Source organism: Mytilus californianus, unplaced genomic scaffold (genome assembly GCF_021869535.1).
Source record: "Mytilus californianus isolate M0D057914Y unplaced genomic scaffold, xbMytCali1.0.p SCAF_5, whole genome shotgun sequence".
Taxonomy (NCBI): Eukaryota; Metazoa; Mollusca; class Bivalvia; order Mytilida; family Mytilidae; genus Mytilus; species Mytilus californianus.
This window is the reverse complement of record NW_026262701.1, coordinates 68,479,374-68,503,732: the sequence shown is the minus strand read 5'-3', so window position 1 is coordinate 68,503,732 and position 24,359 is coordinate 68,479,374. Positions and strand designations below refer to the sequence as shown.

The 24,359-nt window shown below is 31.8% G+C and overlaps 1 protein-coding gene across 1 annotated transcript in view; it reads right to left on the bottom strand.

Moving 5' to 3' along the window:
* Positions 1-608: 608 nt before the first annotated feature.
* The window catches only part of LOC127701344 (uncharacterized protein F13E9.13, mitochondrial-like), a 35,355-nt gene continuing 11,604 nt past the window's right edge, over positions 609-24,359 (bottom strand). Inside the window, exons 3-6 of the mRNA XM_052205235.1 lie at positions 21,720-21,906; positions 18,196-18,346; positions 3,121-3,248; positions 609-819 (exon numbers count right to left, since the gene is read on the bottom strand). Of these exons, the coding sequence (XP_052061195.1) occupies positions 623-819; positions 3,121-3,248; positions 18,196-18,346; positions 21,720-21,906 (663 nt within the window). The 3' untranslated portion in view covers positions 609-622. The remainder of the gene's footprint in view (positions 820-3,120; positions 3,249-18,195; positions 18,347-21,719; positions 21,907-24,359) is intronic.

Genomic DNA, 24,359 nt, shown 5'->3' with positions numbered 1-24,359 from the left:
CAAATATTTCCACACCTCTGGAGACTTCCAGATCACCTGAGTTGGTGGGATTTGTGTTTATCAATTATTAGCTTTTGTTGTAGTGTTTTGTTGTTTGTCACATATAAATGTGAAAGTTTGGGAAAATTAGAGAACAAACATTGCCCAAAATTATATTTTGTAGCAAATAGAAAAACACAAAATACATTTCCTGATGTGTGAATTACTTTCTGGGCCATTATTGAGCTCTCATTATAATTACTCAGCATATGTGCATCAAAAAATGACTTTTAATAAGTGTGTAATACATGAAAGGCAATATTTTAAACAAAATAACAATGTCTTATTAAATTAGTGAAGTCAAATTTAATTCTGTGACGAGGTGATTTGAAATCCTTAAAATTTGATGGCCAATCTTGCTGAGATCGTACTACCTTCTTCTTTACCAGTACTATAAAACAGGATGGTAATAGCAAATTGCATGTTGCAAGTTGAAAAATTCATTTAAAAATTTGTGTATGGCTAGAAAGGTTTTTTATCATACCCAGTTACTTTTCGTTATGTATTGCAAATATATTACCATAAGAAAGGATTTCATAAGACTAGATTCTAGAAAAAAAGAAAGACCATAATTTTCATATTTTTAATTAACTGTTCTAAGTGATTTAACACTTTCCATAAAAGATTTAAGTCTATCAGTATCCAATTCATTGTTCCAGTGTCCATCCTTCTTGAAATATGAGCCTACTATCAATCCATGGGCTGATTTATACTGTTCTACATTATCATTGGTTACACCTGATCCAATCAAAACTGGTATGTCAACTGCCTTCTGGACATCTGAAAAGTAAAGGCATCATCAATTACAGCCAAGCTGATTTCAAATGAATGACTAGATTAATTATAAAGCCATTTAATACTCATAATACCTTCAAAGAGGAGTCTTTTATTTTTTCAGACATATAAATATTTAATCTTATGGTTTGGAAACAGACAAATATGATATTAACATACACTTTGTTTTTATTGCAATTAATTTGGTATAAAGCCCAGACAAAAAATAAGTCATAAATGAATATTAAGTATATTAATCTTTGAAAAATATTGTATAGACTAAAAACATTATTTCATGATTCAGAAATTAAATACTATAAATAAATGACTCAAGTAAATATCAGACTATGAAGGCTTTTACTGTCATGTTTTTTTTTTTATTTTATCTATAACTTATATACTTTTATAAGTTTCACTATATATTTTTGTATTTTGTCAACCAGGTTAAAAAGGATACTAAAAAATGATTTCATAAACTGTGTATTTATTTATTTTTTTGTAAACCCATTTTTCGTTGAGGACAACTTGCATTTTCGTAGATATTTGATTTCATGGTTTTTTCAAAGTCTGCATATATTATAGATTTTGATAGTTTGCTCTTGGCGCCTTCAAACTACTTTAACCCCGCCAGATTCTATATCTGCCTGTTCCAAGTCAGGAGCCTGTAATTCAGAGGTTGTCGTTTGTTCCTGTATATCATATTTGTTTTTCGTTCATTATTTTGTACATAAATCAGGCCGTTAGTATTCATGTTTGCATTGTTTTACATTTGTCATTTCGGGGCCTATTATATGACTATGTGGTATGGGTTTTACTCATTTTTGAAGGACATAGGGTGACCTATAGTTGTTAATGTCTGTGTCATTTGGTCTCTTGTGGAGAGTTGTCTCATTGGCAATCATACCACATTCTTATTTTTATATATAGAAAATATGTTCTTCGTTGAACATTTATATTTGTGGTTAACCCATACCCACTAAATCCACGGTTATTAGCATCCCACAAATTAAAATTAATCCACAATATATTTAACTAGTGCACTGTGATACAGATAATATCGACCATCTGATTATAACTAAAGGACAATTTTGTCAAAAGATCTTGTAAAGTTTCAAGACATTATAGAGAAAAAAATTGAAAATCCATCAGACATTATCAAGGATTGTCTATGGAAATAATGAAATCACAAAGGTTTATTTTATATGTACTATTTCTGCAAAGCTTTGTTGCAGTTTGACTTATTGTTTCGAAGGAGATGATCAAAATGTGAAATGACTATTGACATAAGATAATGGTAATAATAGCACACATGCCATGAAGTTATAATCTTTAAGATGATGTATAAACATGCATGTCCAGGGGCAGATCGAGAAATTTTTTCAGGGGAGGGGTCCCCAAAACAAACATTCAAATATAACAATTTTAATAATAATAATAATTTATGTCACTAAGGAAGTAACAAAACAAAGGATAAGAGTCAAAATTATGTGCACGGGTAGGGTGACAATGCCAAAGATGTTTGGATGGTTAAACATGTTTCTTTTCTTAATGTTTTTAATTGTTGACTTTAGCAATGTCTCTCTAGTAATTTGCCAGAAATACAACAATATTTTTTACTTTGGAAGAAAGCCCATTTTGACTAAACAAGCTGAAGTTATAAAAATCTAGACAGTTTTAGCTTTTCGAGCCATTACATGCTAGGTCCATTAGAGTTTGTTTCTTACTTAGTTTGGGCTGATTTGTGGTTTTTCCTGGAGGAATGGTGGTAAAAATTCAAAACATGTAAAAAAAAGTTTTAAGGAAATTTATAAATGTTGGGGTAAAGAATTTAGGGTGCTGATTATAATTAGATCTTGTGACCAATCATTTGGATTTTGGCATTCTAACGATTAAAGTTCGGGAAAATTTGGAAGTAATGTCTAAACATTTCAAATATAAATAAATAACTTTATTGATTGAAAAACATTTGGAATTGAGTATTGTCCCATTATTTTCATACCTCTTTATCATAGGAACCAAATTAGTAATTAGCGGTCAATATTTACAATTTGTTTATATTTAAACATACTTGTCAAAGTTCTATGTTTTGGAAATAAATAGACAAGTATATCAGTAGTGATAGATTAATAGGTAAATTAATCAAAATGTTCTCAATTTGGTGCACCATTTTTGCTAACCTCAACAGGGTGCACATGACACCCCCTGAGGTTGGCAGGTTTGGTGCACATGACACCCCCTGAAGTTGGCAGGTTTCGTGCACCCGGTAACACACTCCTGTGATCTGCCTCTGATGTCTGCTTGTCTCACCTATTAATTCCGATACATCTGCAGCCTGACCAGTCTGAATTCCTGTTACTATGACGCCATCACTCAGGAAAAATTCTGCTGCTTTAGCTGTGTCAGCAATGTCAACATCTGAAGTTATTGCATGGGCACTATAAATATACAAAAATCAAATAATTAAGAGATATATATAATGTATACATTTTGACTGCTTACATCAAACCACACTCGGGGTCAAAATCTTAATTTTTAATATATTTTAGATAGTCCACATAATAATGAACGTGAGCACAGACAAACAAACCAACAGAAAGAAAGATTTGTAAGTTTTGTAAGTTGTAGGGTTTGCCTCACTTTTCAGTAGGCATTTTGATAAAGTTATATTTGGGATATTCAGGAGGAGCATTTAATGATAAAAATGACTACCTGCGTTTGTGTCATACATGGGAATGATGTTGAAGGAAATTTGGTTGACCTATATAAAACTTAGAAGCAATAATTTGTAGTTGTACAGAAAACAAGACAGAAAAAAGACTTTATATATTTTTCTTCCTTTGACAGACTTTTCTATAGACAAGGCTTCTCCTTTGAATTGCTCTTCCAACCTCAATTCAAAAGTATGTGGTATAAATACCAGAGTGAGAAGTAATGCAAACATGGCAGACCTATTGCTTATTACAATACCTGTATTGGTCAACTAAAACATGAGTAATGCCAGAACCCAACTTCAAGTGGCCATAAACCACTGGTTTTCATAAAACATAAAAATCAATTTACAGCTGCGCCAAGAGCACATGATACACCCTTATTGTTCATATTGAAACTGATGCAAGAATAAAATAGGATATTTCGAAGACATTTAAGCATACGCTAAATAAAAGGCTCTATAAAAAAACATACCTGAGGGTACCGGTTTTTAAATATAACAGTTTGTTATGTTCACCAATTCCAACAAATATGTAAAGTTTCCACTAAAACAATCCAAACAAACTCAAGTTATGGTACAATATGTGAAAAATTCACTAAAATCTGTCAAATAAAGTCCCGTAACTCTGGAGCGACAAACTGGAAAATTAAAAAAATCAAAATGCAGCTTCCTTTCATCAATCCCCACATTAATATAAAGTATGGAGGAAATCAATCCAGGAATACTGGAGTTAGTGCACAATTTGTGAAAAAATGCCTTAAATGTAAAGGGTAAAGTTTAAGTTTCGTCACAAAGGAGCTTCCTTTCATCAATTCTCACACAATAACTTAAGGTTTGGAGGAAATCAATTCAGGAATACTGGAGTTAGTGCAGGATTTGCTAAAAAATGTCTTCAATGTTAAAGTTGAAGTTTTGTAACTCTGGAACAACAAACCAGAAAATAAAAAAAATCACAAGTGAGCTTCCTTTCATCAATTCCCTCTCATAAGGTAAACTTTAGAGGAAATCAATTCAGGAATACTGGAGTGTGTGATTTGTAGAAAATTGCCTTAAATCTAATGGTAAAATTCCCATAGCTCTGGAATGACAAAGCAAAGAAAAAGGGGGAGCCACCTTCTGTCAATTCTAATGTTGTGTTAAAGTTATGAAAGAATTGGTTAAAGCAAATTTGAGTTCTCTTATGAAGTGTTAATGGAAGGATAGATCGATCTACGAATGGACTGACGGACATTGGTATACCGTAATACATCCTGTCTTCAATGGGCATATACAAATTGAATAAAAATACTGTGAAGATATCTTAATGATTTTTGAAATTTTGAGAACTTTGCCTTGACAGAGGATCTTTGAGAGTTCCTCTTAAATTTATTCACTTAATTTTCTTTGACTTGGTGCTGTTAAGATCTCGAAATATTGTAGATACATCTATCTATTGCTGAAGAGCTAATGTTGACCTATAGATGTCTTTTGGTTTTTAGAGTCTTCAGGTTGATATCACATTCACACATATCCACCATCTCCTTATACTCAAATTCAATAATATGTGTAGACCTGTTTTAATTTTTTTTTGTATTGAAGTAAAGAAGACTGAGAACTAGTCCTAAATTATTTGAATTTTTATATTTGTTTTCAATAAAACATGAGAATCATCTGAATGATTTTAAGTAGATAAACTATTTTAAGGACGAACTTCTGTAATAAACCATTTTCCATTTTGCCTTTTCTACCAAATATAAATTAGTCATTATTATCTGGGAAAATATCATCTACCGGTAATGGAATATGGCATTTTAATATACAAAAAGTGGTGAAGATTATTTGCAAATAAATGTCAAGCCTCATCCGATTAGCATATTGATTTGTAAGAGGATTAAAAGTTCCCCAACAGATGTACATTAAAGATACCAAGTTACATTAAATGTGTTTCTAAAATATAATTACTTTATCATGTATCTTTATAATCCAGCATCTCTTCGTGTAATCCCATTGGAAACAAAATCAATGTTTTATCATAACGGTACTGTTCAGCTTAAAGCATCTCATACTTAAAACGAGTTTTAGCCTTTTAGCAAATACTTTGCTGCTCATCTAATGAAAGCAGACAATAGGCTTCTATATCAAAAGAATCCTTTGACATGAGTTACATTGGAATGCATTTAGAGGATTCCCCATTAGTGTTTGATATTTCCTTGTTTTCCAGAAATTAATATTCCATTTGGGGAAAAATTCATTTTTTTTTCTGTTTTAATTCAAACTGTTCTCACAATCTCTCTGTTTTCGTTTTTTAATTTTTCTATTCCTTGTACTGGTACTGTCAATTAAAGAACTGCTGATTCTTCTAAAGACAAACTCTAGAAATCACCAAAAAACTAGAGGAATGTGATTGTAGCCATCAGAAGGCTCATTGCATGTAAATAAGTAAATTTTGATAAAAGTCACATAACTCCCATAAAAATGGTCTGATCAAAATGACAATACAATAGGGTCAACAACACATGATTGCTAACAATCTTACTAAGAATGGTCTCAGAGGAATTGCGTTCCTAAGGGTCATTGTGGTACAATGGTAAAAAAAAAGACAGTCAAAGTCCCATTAATCCCTCAAATATGGTACAATCAAAATGACTATTCAATAAGGTCAAATACATATGACGGCAAACAATCCTACAAAGTATACAAGTTTTTTTTAAACTGTCACAGCGGAATAGCATTTACAAATGTCATTGTGGTACAAAAGTCCAAAAATAGGTCAAAGTCCTATAAATCCCCTAAAAATTGAAGAATCAAAATGACAGTACAATATGGTCAACTACACATATTGGTTTTAACCATCTTATCAAGTATGTCAAAAATTCTTAGACCCATACATGGATGGACAAGCAGATATACTAGATTCCCTCTGTTGATTGATCAGCTGGGGTCATATATAAAATAGACAAACTTAAAAATTTAAATATACAGGTTCATATGTAGATATAAGAAGATGTGGTATGAGTGCCAATGAGACAACTCTCCACCCAAATCAAAATTTATAAAAGTAAACCAATATAGGTCAAAGTACGGTTTTCAACACGGAGCCTTGGCTCACACCGAACAGCAAGCTATAAAGGGCCCCAAAAATTACTAGTGTAAAACCATTCAAACGGGAAAACCAACAGTCAAATCTATATAAAAAACGAAAAACGAGAAACACTTATGAACCACATCAACAAACAACAACTACTGAACATCAGATTCCTGACTTAGGACAGGTGCAAACAATTGCAGCGGGTTTAAACATTTTAATGATATATATATGACTATTAACGAGACTAGATAAATCTGTCAATGAAACATTAACCCAACAACACAAATAAACCTAATTAAACATTTGCAGGTCAAATATAATATAATCTTTCAATAGATAAGTGTTCATCACATATGTTAAGTACTTAACTGCCCTAGGTATAGAAAAATTGTGAATAAAAAGAGAGTCCCAAATATCTGCCTTTAATCCAAATGTTTGAATCAATTTTCTTTCAGTGAACAATTTCAGAGGCATAAAAAATAAAAGGAAATGGAACATTATTTCTTCACACATTCAGAGGGGAATAAATTAAGATAAACTCAATGGATTGGAACATCCTACCCACATGAGTATCTATCTGCATAATGTATCAAGCTTTATGTAATTACAATAAAGTATCAGGCGAATTTTATTGATGGCTGGGTTGTCATTTATAATTCATGAAGAAGATAATTTTTTAAGAGTTTGATAGCATTTAGGGCCTTCAATGGTGGCAGCCATGTTGACTGTACTGGAGGTTGCCATTCCAACCTTAAAAGTTTGATTGATTGCTTATTGGTGTTTATCACCATTTTCAGAACTCTGTGCTACATCTTGGCAGCCATTTTTATTGGTGGAAGAAGCAGGAGCATTTATTGTAGCTCCTGCATTTATTGTAGAACTTAAAGGAAGAGACTTTTGGGATATGTCTTTATCAATTTAACTTGTCCCCCTTCAGCCTGAGCCATTAGCCAAAATTGTTTTTTCAAACATTTGTCTAATCCTAAGCTTTTTAAGGCATTCCAAAATTAAGGTTAAAACTGTTTAAAGTAAAAATATTTGGCTTTCATATAAACCCTGATGAGGTTTTACTGTAATACTGTAATTTTCCTGAATCTCCATTTATCTCAATTAATTAAGAACAGAACAAAACATCCCATAATTACCTTATCATCATCAATTTTTCAGAACATCACAAAGCAAAATTATATAAACAGCCCAGAGATAGAGAAAAATGCTATGATCACATAATCAATATTTATGCAAAAACTAATAAAACTAATTCCTTTCTTCATTTATATTCATACACAAAACTAAATACCACAGGGAACTTAACTTGTCAAAATTATTGACATTTCTTTGGACGATAATGTGCAGTTCTTAGTTCAACCATCAAATGGTGTCCCATCATCTGATAATCAATCATTATAAAAATATCTATATTCATTTGCTGTCAGATTTTTCATATTTCCCAACTAATGCCGGAGTGTTTATATAACCTTCCGGGTGTAAAACCCCATCAGAGCCTGAGTACCATGATGTCATGCATTAAGCCGTACTCATCACCTGACTGACAGTGGAATCATGGGCAAATCCGTTATAAGCCGTCATATTTGATCAAACTTGTCTTTTCAGTAAATTATTTTCTCCCTTTTTTGTTGACTCTCCATAATGAGAATGTTTTATCAATAATTTTGCCTTTAAGAGAAAATTGATAATATAAAAGGCTATCATAATGAAAATCACTGACTGTAATCATTCTTTAAGAAGCTATAAATAATCTGCAGAATCGCTCAGATCTTAATTAAATTGGTGCCGATGTTTGACCAGAAATTTCTCATCAATTTCTAAAATTCTTAATTAAACAGCAATGATTGAATCTTTTAAGGATTTTCAGGAATGTTTTTCAAATTTTCTGTACATTTTATGAAGCAGAAAGATGAAAGTCTATTTAAAGAAGTTCAAGCAAAATCTATCATATGAAAACATCATCTATATCTTATAACTGACAATCAATCAATGCTGATCTGTTTAGATACAAATATGGCATTTTGTATAATAAAACAATGAATTGTCAGAAAACTTGCCAAAGAACATTTTTCACAAGATTATCTTTAGATTCTCAGACAATCAAGTACAAAGTAATAAGGACTGCATACCATCCTTTTAGGGAATCTCCACATTTTTGAAGCAATTTGATGGAACTCAGTGGATTCATTTATTTTTGTTGGTATTAATTTTTCGTGGATGGATGAGAAATTGTATTTACAAGGATATTTGATTTCCTGGTTTTGCCAAAGTCTGCATGCAAGCCTATAGAAAATTTTTACTTCATTGGAAATTTTACTCATGGCATGAAGTCCATGAAAATTAGTATCCCACGAATGATATTGAATCCTCAGTTAATAAAACCTTTTTTTTGATTGGCATATCATGTTTCTGTTTATACCATGCAATTCAATAATATCTCCTATTGTCTTACAGTAATATTTTGTACTAAGTGATAAATTTGGTACCTCAATTTTTCTCTCGTTGCTCTTCAATTTTTTTCTCATGTGTGTATGTTTGTGTTGGTACTTAGTAAAGATTACTTTTTTTCTTTTATTGCTAATAAAATTGAGAATGTAAATGGGGATTGTGTCAAAGAGACAACAACTCGACCAAAGAGCAGAAAACAGCCCAAGGCTACCAACGGGTCTTCAACACAGCGAGAAAATCCCGCACCTGAAGGCTGTAAAGGAAACATTCCTTGTTTACAAATGTTTCCATTTCCAACATTAATGCATTCTAACATTAAGCAAAGATTTGTTGCATGAACATAATATTTTCAGCTGGCCCCTAAACAAAAATGTGCTATTTAGTTTTTCTCTTGTACCTATAGTATCTGTGTATAGATACAATGACACTTATCTTGACCAAGTTACACAACACAGCTTTAACTTTCTTTTTTCAGCGGTAAGGGAGTTGATTTATTATCAGCCCTCAGTAACTTTATCATCAATAGATAATTTAATAATATTCCCTTTAGGCCAAGTAAATTAAATAATTAATAAGCAAATTCTCATTTTTCAAATTTCCAGTTCATGCAATATATATTTACTTTCAAGGTAAAATATTCCTGTTTTTCATGCTGTAATGGCAACATTCCTTGTTTACAAATGTTTCCATTTCCAACAATAATGCATTTTAACATTAAGCAAAAGATTTGTTGTATAAACATAATATTTTCCCACTCTATGTTGAAAATGGAAAAGGATGTCCATTTACGAGTGTTTTCTAAGTATCCTAAGTCTTAACCTAATTTATGGAAACTGATTCAATTAAACTGTCAACTACAAACATACACAGATCAATGCTAAATATTGAATATGGGGTTTTCACTCAAAACCAATATACTGGTAGAAGAATTGGAATTGTCAACACTGTTTAATTAGATTTGTATGGCGATTCTACCAAAGTTTGTTTTACTATTTGTATGAATACAAAAAAATCTCCCGATATCATATTCAGATGAAGATCATTAAACAATAAAACTTAATTAAGAAAATTAAAACAGAAACTAAATCAATAACCACTGCTATTTTAAAACGCCTTCTCTTAAACTTAAATGACAAAATAAATTATTCTATTGCAAATATAAAAGTGCAAAAAAACAATTCATTTTTAAAAACAGAAAATGTCATTTTAGTCATAAGTTAATTACAAACAGACATAATTATGGCACTGTCCATGTTCTTTAATCAGAACCTTTGATCTTAACTTGTACACGATTCTAAACATTATTAGTCACACATATCTCTTCATTATGACTATCCAGGTGAAAATCAGTTCCAATTTCCGTCAATTATCAGATTTCAACAAGAAATTGCTAGTTATTTATTTGTTCCTGGAATGCAATGTTTAGTAGATACAATCTTTAATTCAATCTATTATTGATTAAACAATAATTGATAACAATTATTACAAAATAGGCATGTTTGATTCAAACTGTTGATAAAGCTCTGTTAATGTTGGAAGAGTGGAAAATTTGTAACCATTGAATTATCAATATTCTGTATTTTAAAGACCTTTATAGGAGAAAGGAAAGCATTATGACTGTTAAACGGATACAAACTAGATTATAAGTGTGTAAGACATGGTTGTCCTGACCTTAAAACTATTTACAGAGAAAAAGTCTAACCTTAGGTAGACTAAGGCAAAATAAAATAAAGTAATTTAATAAAGAGTAATATTCTGCATGTACTTCGGAACATATATCCCCAGTAGAAAGCTTTACATCAAATTCATTTCATCAAGACTATAAAATTAAGCATCACAATAACCTAAGAATTAAAATTCATCTGAACAAAGTAAAAATACCATAGTCACTAAAGCTTGAATAAAGGACAGAGCCTTGTATTCCACTTAAAACTGAAATGAAAAGATCCTTGTGAACAGAAAATAAAATAGGATTGCTCAGTTAAAGTACTTCTTTACAAACACATCTATTCAGGATACTTAAATTTGACCTTTTCATAAATTCAAAATTAACTGGAACATGTCTAAGAGAGCAAGCATGGATACTTCTGCAAAAAAAACAATTTATCAATGGTCAAGTATAAATATTCTCAATCAGAAAACCTTTAATATATGAACAATGTAAGTTTTCAAAACATGACTTAAGGGGCTGAATCTCATTATTTCCCAGAAACTGAAAGACATGGATGTTAATGCATCGGAATACCAACTTTCAATGGTATAATCTTAACAAAAGTGCACATGCTGACATGTCTCTCCTGCTTCATTGATCATGTTTGAATTTAATGTTGAAAGTCAAGGTTTTACTACAGATATCACATAAACATTATCAAGATCAATGAAAATAAGGTCAAGGTCGTGTGAACCCTTCTTCACAGTCATATACACCTTACAATATTTCCATACTCAGTATTTGGTTGAAATATTGCTTACAGTATCTGAGATACATGTGTAACCACAAAAACTTAATATTGACCAAAGAACCTATCATGGTCAGATGAATACTGTCAGATAGACCTGTACACCTTATAAAATTTCATTACACATAATGCAATTGACCTACTGCTTATAGTATCTGAGAAATCCACCTAATCATGAAAACTAAACATTGGTGGCCTTCGGCTGTTGTCTGCTCTATTGTTGGGTCGTTGTCTCTTTGACACATTCCCCATTTCCATTCTCAATTTTAATTTTATTTCCATTCTCAATTTTATTGATCAAAGAACCATGAAAATGAGGTCAAGGTCAGTGGATCCTGTCAGATTGACATTTACACCTTACAATCATTCCATACACCAAATACAGTTGATCTACTGCTTATGGTATCTGATACCGTGTTCACACTATAAAATCTGCACCGGGTTGAACCCGGGTTTATTAACCCGAATTAATTACCCCAGTTCATACTTGAGGGGCATGATGGGGGGGTCTCATCACGATTCACGAGTTGATTTTTTTGTCAATCACGATTCACAGAAAATAAATTTCCATGATCACGGATCACGAAATTATAAAAAAAAAAAAATCTGTAGAAAAACGGATCACGATAGCGAAAATGAGCCGATCACGAAGAACGAAAATAACCCATCAGGCCCCTCATACTTGATAAAAATTAACCCAGTTTGGGATTTTCCCTCTCAACAAAAATAGAAATGTTAGCGCCAAAATTGTAACCCGCATCTGTCCACTGTACATATTTACATTTTTTTTTTCATCACAGATGCATTATTTAAAGTCTGAAATTTTTTACAGCACTCCTGGCCGCTTTGGAGGAGTTCAATCACCATCAACCACTTTCCATGTTTTCAAATAACGTCCCTTTATCCAAATTGCACCCTTTTTTTGCCCAAAAAAGCAACCGAAATAATATAGGTTTCATCGTTTGTCATTATGCAGGTTTTTCAAGAAAATTTCAACATAGATTAATACACTTATATCCCTTTTGCTGCCGCTAATTTAAAATGGGTTATATAATTTGTGACCCTGAGTAAATACGGTAGCTGGACATCTGTCAAGATATGATGTCATTCGATATATGACGTCATGTAATAGTTACGACACATTGAAGGCTTATTTAAGCAAACGTCATATGTCACTATAGCAACAACCTCACATTAACTTCACTTTGTGTTCACATTTAGAAGTGAGGTAGTTAACCCAGGTTCGCCACACATTAACTCCACCTCAAATGAGGGGTAATTTTAATCCGAGTTCGCCCCGGGTTAAGGCCTTCACACTACCTAAATTTAAAAAGGCATAGTGTGAACGGGGTATGAGAACTGAATCTAATCACGTAACCTTAACATTGATCAATGAACCATGAAACTGAAGTCAAAGTCTGAGTACCTGCCAGACTGTGAGACATATACACCTAACAATCATACCATACACAGAATTACCAAATATAGCTGACCTACTGCGAAAAGTATGTGAGCAAAGGTCCTTATCACAAAAACTTAACATTGAACAATGGACCATGAAAATGAGGTCAAGGTAAGATGAACCCTACAAAAGGAACATGTACACCTTGAACAATGAACATATGCCAGCAGGAAACTTAGTAACATAAGGCATCTGTATACAAGGTATGAAGCATCTAAGTCTTCTACCTTCTAAAATATAATAAAATTATACAAATAGTTAAACCTGTCATTGCTTGTTAATTAGAGATAAGCATCCCTGTCTTGTATTCTCCAACTCACATTGCAAGTAACACAAAAAAACACTTAAGACTACATTTCGCATCGTAACTTCTGAAGCTGAAATTGATAACAAATTTTGAAAAGTTCCATGTTAAGAATTATCTTCATGCCAATATTAATAAGAGATATGAACAATAATTTTGTGCAATCTGTCACCTGGGAAATAAAAGAGTATTTACTAATGTTTGATAAACTTATTCGGTTGTTTTGTTGTCAAAAACAACTTCATATGCCTGATGTAAGAGAACAGTAAATTCAATGCAAGTCTCTTAGGAAAAGGGAAACTTGCTTTAACTATAATACAGTCTCCAAAATGGCAGAAATCCATAAAATAGTGATGTTTTCATCAATAGTAGATAGCTATGATAACAAAATGTGTCTGTCTTATTTGTAGACTGAAATGGCATAACATTTGCCATACTCATTTTCTTGTATTGACCATTCAGTAGTAATTTTGACAGTTTTATTTGTGTGCTAGATGGAGTTCAATGCATACAGTGTTGCAAGTTTGAAAATGTCCATTACATATACATTAATATTCATGCAGTACCACCAAACTGGTCATATAGTAGGAAAAGCTGATGTTTTAACACTAACATGTTTTGGCAATTAGCAGAAAATGTTAGAAATTTATCAAATAAGCTTATATTGAATTTGTGTATTGAAAATGGATATTGCAGACAAAAGCTAATGTAAAATTCATGATTAAAAAAAAACCTTGAAGAATACATGTATTAGGATTTAAATTAATATGAATGTCAATACCTACATGTTTTATTTGATACATATGCCCAAGAATATATATCATGATAAAAGCAGTACATTTGCACAAACTCAATGATTGTAATAGTCGAGGTGCATCTTAGACTAGCATTACATCAAGAAAAACCATAATTATCACATCTAAATTTTGTGAATTGTAGATTGCCATCCATTATCTATGTTATAATGACTTACCTTAAAGGGATACTTCGCAAAAAAATGAAAAATTGATATTATGTTGATTATGTATAAAAAAGCACAAATTCATAAATATTAAAGTTTAATTCTGCTAGATAAGAGATCACCATCGATTTTAAATTTAGAGTATCACTTCTCCGCGTGCAGCCATTTTGACATCATCCCCGAATAGAAACCACGATATATCTATAAACCACAAAGGACCCAAAAAAGCAGTAACCTAACGTAGCCGTAATTGAGTGTCGATATCTTGTCAAGCGTACGGTTGTTTTACCCGACAAGGAAAGCATAAACAGAAAAAAAGATTATAATAGACATGGTTGTGCATGCAACCTTTCCTAACTAACTTGATACGGAAAATTTAATTATATATAATATTTTTAATAACTAATACTATGGTCTGTCGTTTTGAAACTGTTTTTTTTTTTACTAAGTTTTTGAAACAAGAAATTTAAATGGAAATTAGTTAAAAAGTTCAAAGTGATAAATAAGTGTTCCATGTAAAATTGTTTTCGAAAATCTAGTGTGTTCATAATTCTTTTATGTAATAATCTTATTTAAATAAATTCGGACCCTCCCTTATCTGATCACCAGCATGGCTAAAGGAATTGTTCCCAGAGGTATTGTAATTTGACACGTCCAGGTATTCAAGTGATTTCCTGTCGGGCTTTAAAACTCTTATTACACAATTATATAAAGCAAGTTCGTGCATCACTTCACCTCTGAGGGTATTGAGAAGTGTACACGGCCGATAACGTGTAACACCATTTTGAAACTATCAGGTGAATATACATCTTTGTCTTGCGTGTCCGATAATGATATACTAGTCTTTACTTAACCATAGATATAATAGCCATATGACTAAAATCTGATTGTCTCATACGCTGGTTTATAAATAACATTTATGGTGTAAAGAATATTTATGAAAATCTAAATAATTCCCAAAAAAGATTTGATAAAATAAAAATATATTTACATATTTTCCAAACGTAAATTAGGGAAAATGTAAGTAATTACTCGTTGTCAATAATTATGGACATTTTGAAACATACAAATATTGATTTTTCAAAATGTACGCACTTGTCGATCATTGGCTTATACACCTAGATAGAAGGTTACGGAACTATAGATAGTCGCAATTTAGAATATATACATGTATACTGAATATACGAGAGAAACATCCAAAACCAATCTGATTTAAATACAGGTCGATATCTAACTTGCTTTGGTTCATCGAAGTTATGCACATAGTAAAATCACAGATTTTTATTTCAATTAGATTATTTTGAACAGTTTAAAAAGTCATCATCATCTCAATGGTTATGTATTATGTATAATAATGTGAACATGGTTCTAATACCGGTAGTACCTCATGTCAATTTTCCTGTTCCGACATGCATGTAATATATATGCCACTGGACGTACACTAATGATCCCCAAAAAGCTTATTTGAAGAAATAAAGAAACTTCACTCTGAATAGACTGATAGTAGTTGTATTAACGTCTGGTCAGCTAGAGGGTTGATTAATTTATTTAGTTAGCTTAAAAAAAGGGGGGGATAAACCATTCCTAATATTGCACTTATGCATAAAATATTAAATGAGAGTAATACAAGAGAAAATATAAATACGAAAAGTCGCGTATCTGGTAGAAAAAGTCTCACCATGAACTATAATAGGATTTTGCGTATGATTGCAATTCTTAATTGAAATAACGGACAGTCATTTAAATACATGCATGTACGCTGTGATCAAAAGGGGTGTCCCGGTTGCATAGTATTCATCAAAAATCCTTTTCAAGTTTATTTTATACTTTCCTGTTATTTTTATAAGTGAACAGAGACATGTATACATCTCTAGGAGGTCAAGTCTATCGAAAGTTACAAAATAAGAACGTTGTATTTATGAATTTACAAGAAGAATTCTGTTCTTGGACGTAGTTTTCTTTTTTTTTTCCAGTTCAGTGATTTAAATTGAGAAAAAAACCTAGTAAGAATTTAAATTGTTCCGGCAATATCCCGCTTAAGACGCCTTTAAAATCATGAATGGTCAGACTTCACAATCGTCAGAATTTTCTTTGCATTGCTACATTCTTTATCAGTAGTTCCGGGTATTACAGAGCTACTTGTATATTACCTGAATGTGGTTAGGTGAAGTCCCATGAGGTCTTACGTATACAGGTTCACATTTATAATGGTTTCTGATATAACAATTAGGTTTTATGACATTCACAGTTCTGCATGTTCTGTATACCAAATTCTTATCTTTTTTTCAGACCGAATGAGGATGTGCATATTTTCCAGGAAAAATATTGAGTATCAAAGTATCAAATTAATTTCGGGATTTTTTCCTTTCTTGGTATTAAATCACAAAAATTTAAAGAATATACTGCTTGTCTGCTTTGGGAGTATCTTGTCAGTTAAAAAAGATGTATATGTGTCTCTGGTTTAGAGTGGGTTTATGAATGAATGATAAGTCTTGCAAAGCTGAGACTAGTCTCAGTGCAAAGGTACAAGATAAAAGCATATTAAAAATTAATTCTGCCAGTCTGTCTCCATTCAAAAAAGGAAAGTTGATTTTGTAAAAAATTTTGAACATCGTTGGTCAAATAACTAAAGAATTTCTACATTGTGAGATTTAGAATATTTTGATAAGGGCATTCCCGTTTAGGTCAATGTAGATGACCCATAGATCGCTTTGGACGGACCAAACTATATTAATGTAACTGGTAATTTTATCTGCACATTTAAATATTCAAGGTTACCGATGATAATTTAAAATAGTACAGTTTTGATTTATACGCTTGTTTTCGTGGGCCATTTTTATTTATAAAAATATTAAATTTAAAGTAATTCAGAATTTCGATGTTACAATATTAAAATTACATAATGCTAATCTTTTAATTATCGTGAATTTAACCATGCCTTTACCAGGTGGTGTCAGTATAATACACATGCATTGTATTTACACAGTTCTAGACTGAAGCATGGATTTGTATAGTAAGACACCCTCGACTGAAGTAATAGGTGAGAATACAAACATGCATTTCTATTACACTATCAGTTATATATGTTTGTTCGGCATATCCATTGGAAAAAAATCATAAAAACATTCTATTGTATGATTTAATTTTATTACTATAATCATATCAGAAATCCTTAAAATATAAATCGTACATTTTAATTTTAAAAGATGCACGGCTGATCCCTTTTCTTTCTGAATTATTAGTTGGTTAATAGCTACGCCAAAAGTCGTCGATGCCCTTTAAATCGCGTTATTATATGATTAACGAACAAGACTTAAAATGAGATTAAACCACTCCCAGCATGCAAAAAGACTTAAACTACGTCACAGAAGTCAGGAAGTTCGAATAAATAAAAATAATAATTCCCAATTTTCTTCTTTACTAATGTTCATATCCAAATAAAACTTGGGGAATATGTTTTTTATGGTATTATGAACATAATAAGATGATAAGTAAAAAATCGTGAATTTTCCCTTTAACTTTAATTGAATTCATTATTTAAAGAAATGATGAGATGATAAACTTGTATGATTATGTTTAAAGTATTTAGGAAAAAACTAATGCTTCCTGAAAGTAAAGAAATCTACAGTTAATGTCTCAAATGTCTGTCATATGTATATGACAAGGATTTATATAGTAAGATACTTGTATATGGTAATGAAATAATTAGGCAACTGTGAAAAAATGAGATTTAAACTGGCGCTGTTGTTTTTAAAAATAAGATTTAAAAAGTTTGAAACAGAAAAATGGATAACATAAGGCACCTAGTGTTAATACATAGCAAAATGCCATTTAGGATAATGAGCCAAGACAGAATCTGTAAACAGCAAATTTGTTTTTGCTCATTTGGGATAAAAATGAGCCAAAAATGAATCCATGCAGAAATCTGACTCAAAATTTCCATTCATTGTCAGATTAATTACCTGTGCTTCTTTTTTATGTCAGTAAAAACAAGAATGTCTTCAGCACCTATCTGTTTCCTATATCTTAACAGGTCACCAGCACATGCATTCATAATACCCTCATCTGCTACATGGGAAAACACAAAACCTTCTGCTCTGATGAAATCTAGACCTAAAACATATTAATTTGGAAATATTAATTAGAACAAAAATTAGGATCTTGTCTAATATCATAAACTAGAGGCTCTCAAGAGCCTGTGTCGCTCACCTGAATTTACTGATGCTTTGGAAATCATGTAAAATAAGGTTAAAATCATAATTAATAGTATTAGATATTAGATAGTATAATGATATCTAAGATAATAACAAAAAACTGCAAAATTTTTGTAAAATTACTAACTCAGGGGCAGCAACCAAACAACGGATTGTCGGATTCGTCTGAAAATTTCAGGGCAGATGAATCTAAATCTGATGAACATTTTTGCCACTTGTCAGATTTGCTCTAAATGCTTTAGTTTCAGGTGTAATACCACCAAATCATAGTACGTCACATCCGGTTGCATACGAAAATAGGTCGAAAAAAAATATTCCCTTGAATTTAACAGTTGTAGGTAATTGATCCTACATTTCATTGCAGTAAAACATTTCTGAGTCATAAACATATATCTTGGGTATTTCAAAGCACCATTATTTCTTTATTTGGGGTTTCTATAGAATATTTTGGAAACTTGAGGTTACATGGTTACTAAAGCTTGTACACAGGTTAAAAAAGGGGGAAAATTTGATTGGTTAACTTCCAGTGATGGTTATTTTCTTATATGCAATGAAATGTTATGTGAAATTTTTTCTATAGTACTGGACAGGATAAAACTTTACTCATGCCAAGTATTTCTTTATTTGAAACAAAGATAAATTCTGCACAATTTTTTGAAAAGTGCAAATTTAACAAAGACTAATAGGGGAAAATCAATGGTGGTATTACACCTAATATGGGAAGCTGTACATGCACCTTTGACCTTGTGAGTACTCTCATGTGTTAAAATTTCTTGCTATTTAAGTGAAATATTACAAATAATGAAATATTCTGAGTGGATGGAGTCTCCAAAATACATTTTATGAGAAAATTTCCTTGAAATAGGACTTTACCATGAATATTAGATGACAGAACAAGCCATACTTAGAGTCTTGGGGAGCTTTTTCTCCTTATTTCTTATATTCTGCTATACTAGAAAATTTTTCCTAAGAAATACTTTAATAAATATATAGTTTTAAGTAAATGAAATTATTTTTAAAGCAGTAACAACAAATTATTCACCAAAAGAGAAGTTTTTTATGTCTCTCTCTGGAACACGGCGTAAATTTAAGTTTTACGCAAGGACTTATTGAAACCTCCTTGGAGACAGTAAACTTTTATACGGATAGTTCAAGCAGCTTGAATACTTCAATTAATCATTTATAATAACATTTCTATCATAAATGAGTGAAAGTTACCCCAAAATTTTTATTTATTGGCCTAAAAAGTAGAAATTTTGAGGAAATGAGAGGTATAAATGGACCAAAAGAGACTTTATAAGGAAGAATAAGAGGTCCATTAGTAGTATTTATCATCCTAAAGTCATCTTTTGTATCATATTCAACTGTTTGTAGGCAGATGAGATAAATATTTGATCATTTATTGGTCCACACTATATTCTATCATGATGCGGCTTGGTTTGAATTTTTCGAAGAAATTTTGCTCGAATCGCTGTAGATGTCGTCTTACATTATACTAGATTTTTCTCAAACTATTGAACTGATTATGACAAAACTTGACAGGAATGCTTGAAATAACCAGTATTACAAAGGAAAAAAGTCACATTCAGTTTATTCAACAAAAAAGTCTTCTTTAGGTGTAATACCACCAAATCATAGTACGTCACATCCGGTTGCATACGAAAATAGGTCGAAAAAAAATATTCCCTTGAATTTGACAGTTGTAGGTAATTGATCCTACATTTCATTGCAGTAAAACATTTCTGAGTCATAAACATATATCTTGGGTATTTCAAAGCACCATTATTTCTTTATTTGGGGTTTCTATAGAATATTTTGGAAACTTGAGGTTACATGGTTACTAAAGCTTGTACACAGGTTAAAAAAGGGGGAAAATTTGATTGGTTAACTTCCAGTGATGGTTATTTTCTTATATGCAATGAAATGTTATGTGAAATTTTTTCTATAGTACTGGACAGGATAAAACTTTACTCATGCCAAGTATTTCTTTATTTGAAACAAAGATAAATTCTGCACAATTTTTTGAAAAGTGCAAATTTAACAAAGACTAATAGGGGAAAATCAATGGTGGTATTACACCTTCAGAGATATAAACCAAAAACTGCATTTTACCCCTATGTTCTATTTTTAACCAAGTCGGCCATGATGGTTGGAAGGCGGGGTCATCGGACAAATTTTTTTAAACTAAATACCCTAATAATGATTATGGCCAAGTATGGTTAAATTTGTCTCAGTAGTTTCAGAGAAGAAGATTTTTGTAAAAGATTACAAAAATTTACAAAAAATTGTTAAAAATTGACTATTAAGGGCAATAACTCCTAAAGGGGTCGACTGACAATTTTGGTCATGACAACTTATTTGTAGATCTTACTTTGCTGAACATTATTGCTGTTTACAGTTTATCTCTATCTATAATAATATTCAAGATAATAACCAAAAACTGCAAAATTTCCTTAAAATTACCAATTCAGGGGCAGCACCCAACAACAGGTTGTCAGATTTGTCTGAAAATTTGAGGGAAGATAGATCTTGACCTGATAATCAGTTTTACCCTATGTCAGATTTACTCTAAATGCTTTGGTTTCAGAGATATAAGCCAAAATCTACATTTTACCCCTATGTTCTATTTTTAGCCATGGCGGCCATCTTGGTTGGTTGGCGGGGTCATCGGACACATTTTTTAAACAAGATACCCTAATGATGATTGTGGCCAAGTTTGGTTAAATTTGGCCCAGTGGTTCCAGAGGAGAAGATTTTTGTAAAAAGCTAACGACGACGGACGACGGACGCCAAGTGATGAGAAAAGCTCACTTGGCCCTTTGGGCCAGGTGAGCTAAAAAGAGATTTTCTTTAAGGATCTAATAAAATGTTCTTCAGTTTTCATCCAATCTACCTCAACATTTAGTTATTGTAAGATGCGGCAGTCATATTTATTTAATGTACTCCCAAACTAAAATTTAGAATGTTTTCTTTTCTTTTGTAGATTTGCTTATTTTTTTCAAAACATAATATATGTTTATATTTACATTTATGATGCACTTGTGAACCTATATACAATTCTGAAATACAACAACTTATGGAACATGCTAGATAAAATATGGCACTTTAAGCTTGGTTATCTTCAGACGTTCAAGTATTTACAGGTAGAATTTCTCTATGCCTGCTGTATTCCTATATTGTCTATTCATAGTGATACCCTATGGAGCATTTAGTTTCAGAGCTGCTAATACAGAAAATACAACCTACAGGTACAGCCATGAAACATACCACACCTGCAGCCTTGGCAACAGATAAAGCTTGTTTATTAGCACCAGCTAATATCTGGACTCCAACAGGACCAGATGTGAAGATTTTTTTGATCTGATGGCATATTACAGCCATACTGGCAGTAATTTCTGGTCCAACTTTATCTGTATGCACATAAGGTATGTCATGCATATTCTCTATAATCAGACCATCCTGCAAATATACAAATAACAACTAAATTAGTTTATCAAGCCTGAATCAGTCAAATCTATAACTATTTACAACAGAACTATAAACCTGGGGCAAAAGGGAAGTAACCACAACAAAAATTATTAGACTAAAATATGATCTGAATGAAAAGGGAAGTAACTACAACCCAAAATTTGTCAATTTATAAAATAAAATAAAATTTCTACCTTAAAAACAAAATGAAAACAAATAATTTCTAATTCAAAATTAAAATATACTAATATGATATTGATGATTTTGCATTATCCACTTTTTTCTATCTTAATCTGTGTCATCTTTATTCATTGAATGAGAATACCAAATAAGTAGAAGTTCATCATAAGATTTGTATGCTAAGGGAAGTAACTCTAATGGACATCCTGTCAATCACTTCAGTGCTCTTCAAACATTTTTTTTTGTCAAATGATAATGTAAAAAAAATGTTTCCTGGATATCAAATGTACCAGTTTATTATAAATGACAATTTCCTGTTTAACAATCAATAAGTGTAATTCAAATAATTTAAGAGAATAAACTACATCCTAATTATTAATTTAATCAATAGTCTCAACTCTCAATACATTGATAACACACTAGGTCCATCTGAAACCATATGTCTTTTCGAGTAATAATGTTAGCTCCCTTAAATTTTACATCTTGGCAGTAAGATGCTCTAAACTCATTATTCTGATATATATTTGTCAACTTAGTTGAAAATATTAAAGACTCTAGCTGAGAAGCTTGCAACACTCAACGTTAAAGAATTGATTCCAAACTAAACTAAGAATTGAGGAAACATCAGCTATCATTATTGATTTGAAATAGCAATCCTTTGAAAACTGTTTATCTTTAACACTTCTTGAGCACTTCCAAGGCGGGTCTGGATGGGGGTCCTTCATTTCTGTATTCTTTATATTTTTAGGCCATTTTTGTCTATTATTTCTACTTTTTGTCCATTATTCTCTATTCTTTAAACCCCCATCCACACCTTCTCCAAAGGATTTATGGGATGATGTGACCAATAGTTAGTTTTGGGCTTTGTTTGTCTATTCCTTTCTTTTTCTTTTGACCTTGGAGTTGTCTGTGCCTCCTCAATTTCGATTTTTATTGCTCCCTAAGTATCTCCTTACTTTTTTTTACATCAGATAAAGGTTCATTTTAATCTCAAAATTATTCAGCTTTCTAACAGAAAAATAAATAAAACAAGAATATGCAACCATAGCACACCATGCCCAGTTCACATTATCAAATTTCCATGTCCATGAAATCTGGTTCAAATGTATTTTAAAAATGGTTCACATCATAATAAATTAATGTACTAAATTTCAAGTTGATTTGACCACATGGTAATTACCTTAAACCAAAACTTTAAACTGATATGTGACAGAAGAGTGAACTTGGATGATTTTTGGTTGGTTGCTTAATGTCCAGTGGCAAATATTTCATGAATGTTCAAGAAGAGAACAAATTAACAATACCTGGTAAATACAATAGGTAGGTCCTGTAATAGAGGCTGTTTGGAATGAAGGTCGGGGTAAATTTGGACTGCCAATGGAAAATGAAGGTAAAATGGATAGGGGCAGAAATTTAGCCTTGCAACAGGCCACATACGGACCTCTCAAAGAGTTGTTGCAAGGGCTCTTAACTTGCAGAGAGCATGGCACTCTCTCTACACGAGGCATCAGATTTAATGTCCCCATTCTGACCGGATGTGGCTGCGTACTTGATAGATCCCACACAGCCCAACTTTGGAAAGGGTTTTAATGCCGGTCGGAAGAAGACCTGTAGTGACCATATTTCTATTCCCCAGTCACCCTTGGGGATGAGTGGACTTAGAGACAGACATGTATACAAACAGACAGACTAGAAAACCTACTGGTAATTCCCCCTTCTATTATAGACTAGGCATAAAAATTACAAGCCACTAAATTGTATTTAACTATGGGATCAAAAGAGATGGTTTTTTTATCTGACATTTTTAAATAATATAGACTCACTAATGAAAAACTGTTATTTAGTGGCAAACCACATATTTGGAGGGAACCTCAGTGGCAAAGTGGTCTAAGTAGTTCATCTACATTGTCAGATCAATAGCCTGTAAAGTCTGAGGTTGTGAGTTCTAACCACTCTCATGGTGAGTTGTGTTCGATTTCAACTGACAAGGATTGACAATGATTGACAGTTTTCCTGCCGAAGGTTGATGGTTCTCTCTGGAAACTCTGACTTTCTTTACTTATATAAAAACTAGCTGCTATTATATAGCCAAGGTCCACTGATAGTGGCATTTAAACACCAACAAATAAACATGATTGAAAAAATACTTCAGATGGTTCAGACCTATTTTAAACTAAAATTGGTTTTGTTGTTTCAAAAGAGAATATATATCTAAACTGCCAAAACTAGGTTAAAAAGGACATTCAAATAAATTATACACAAAG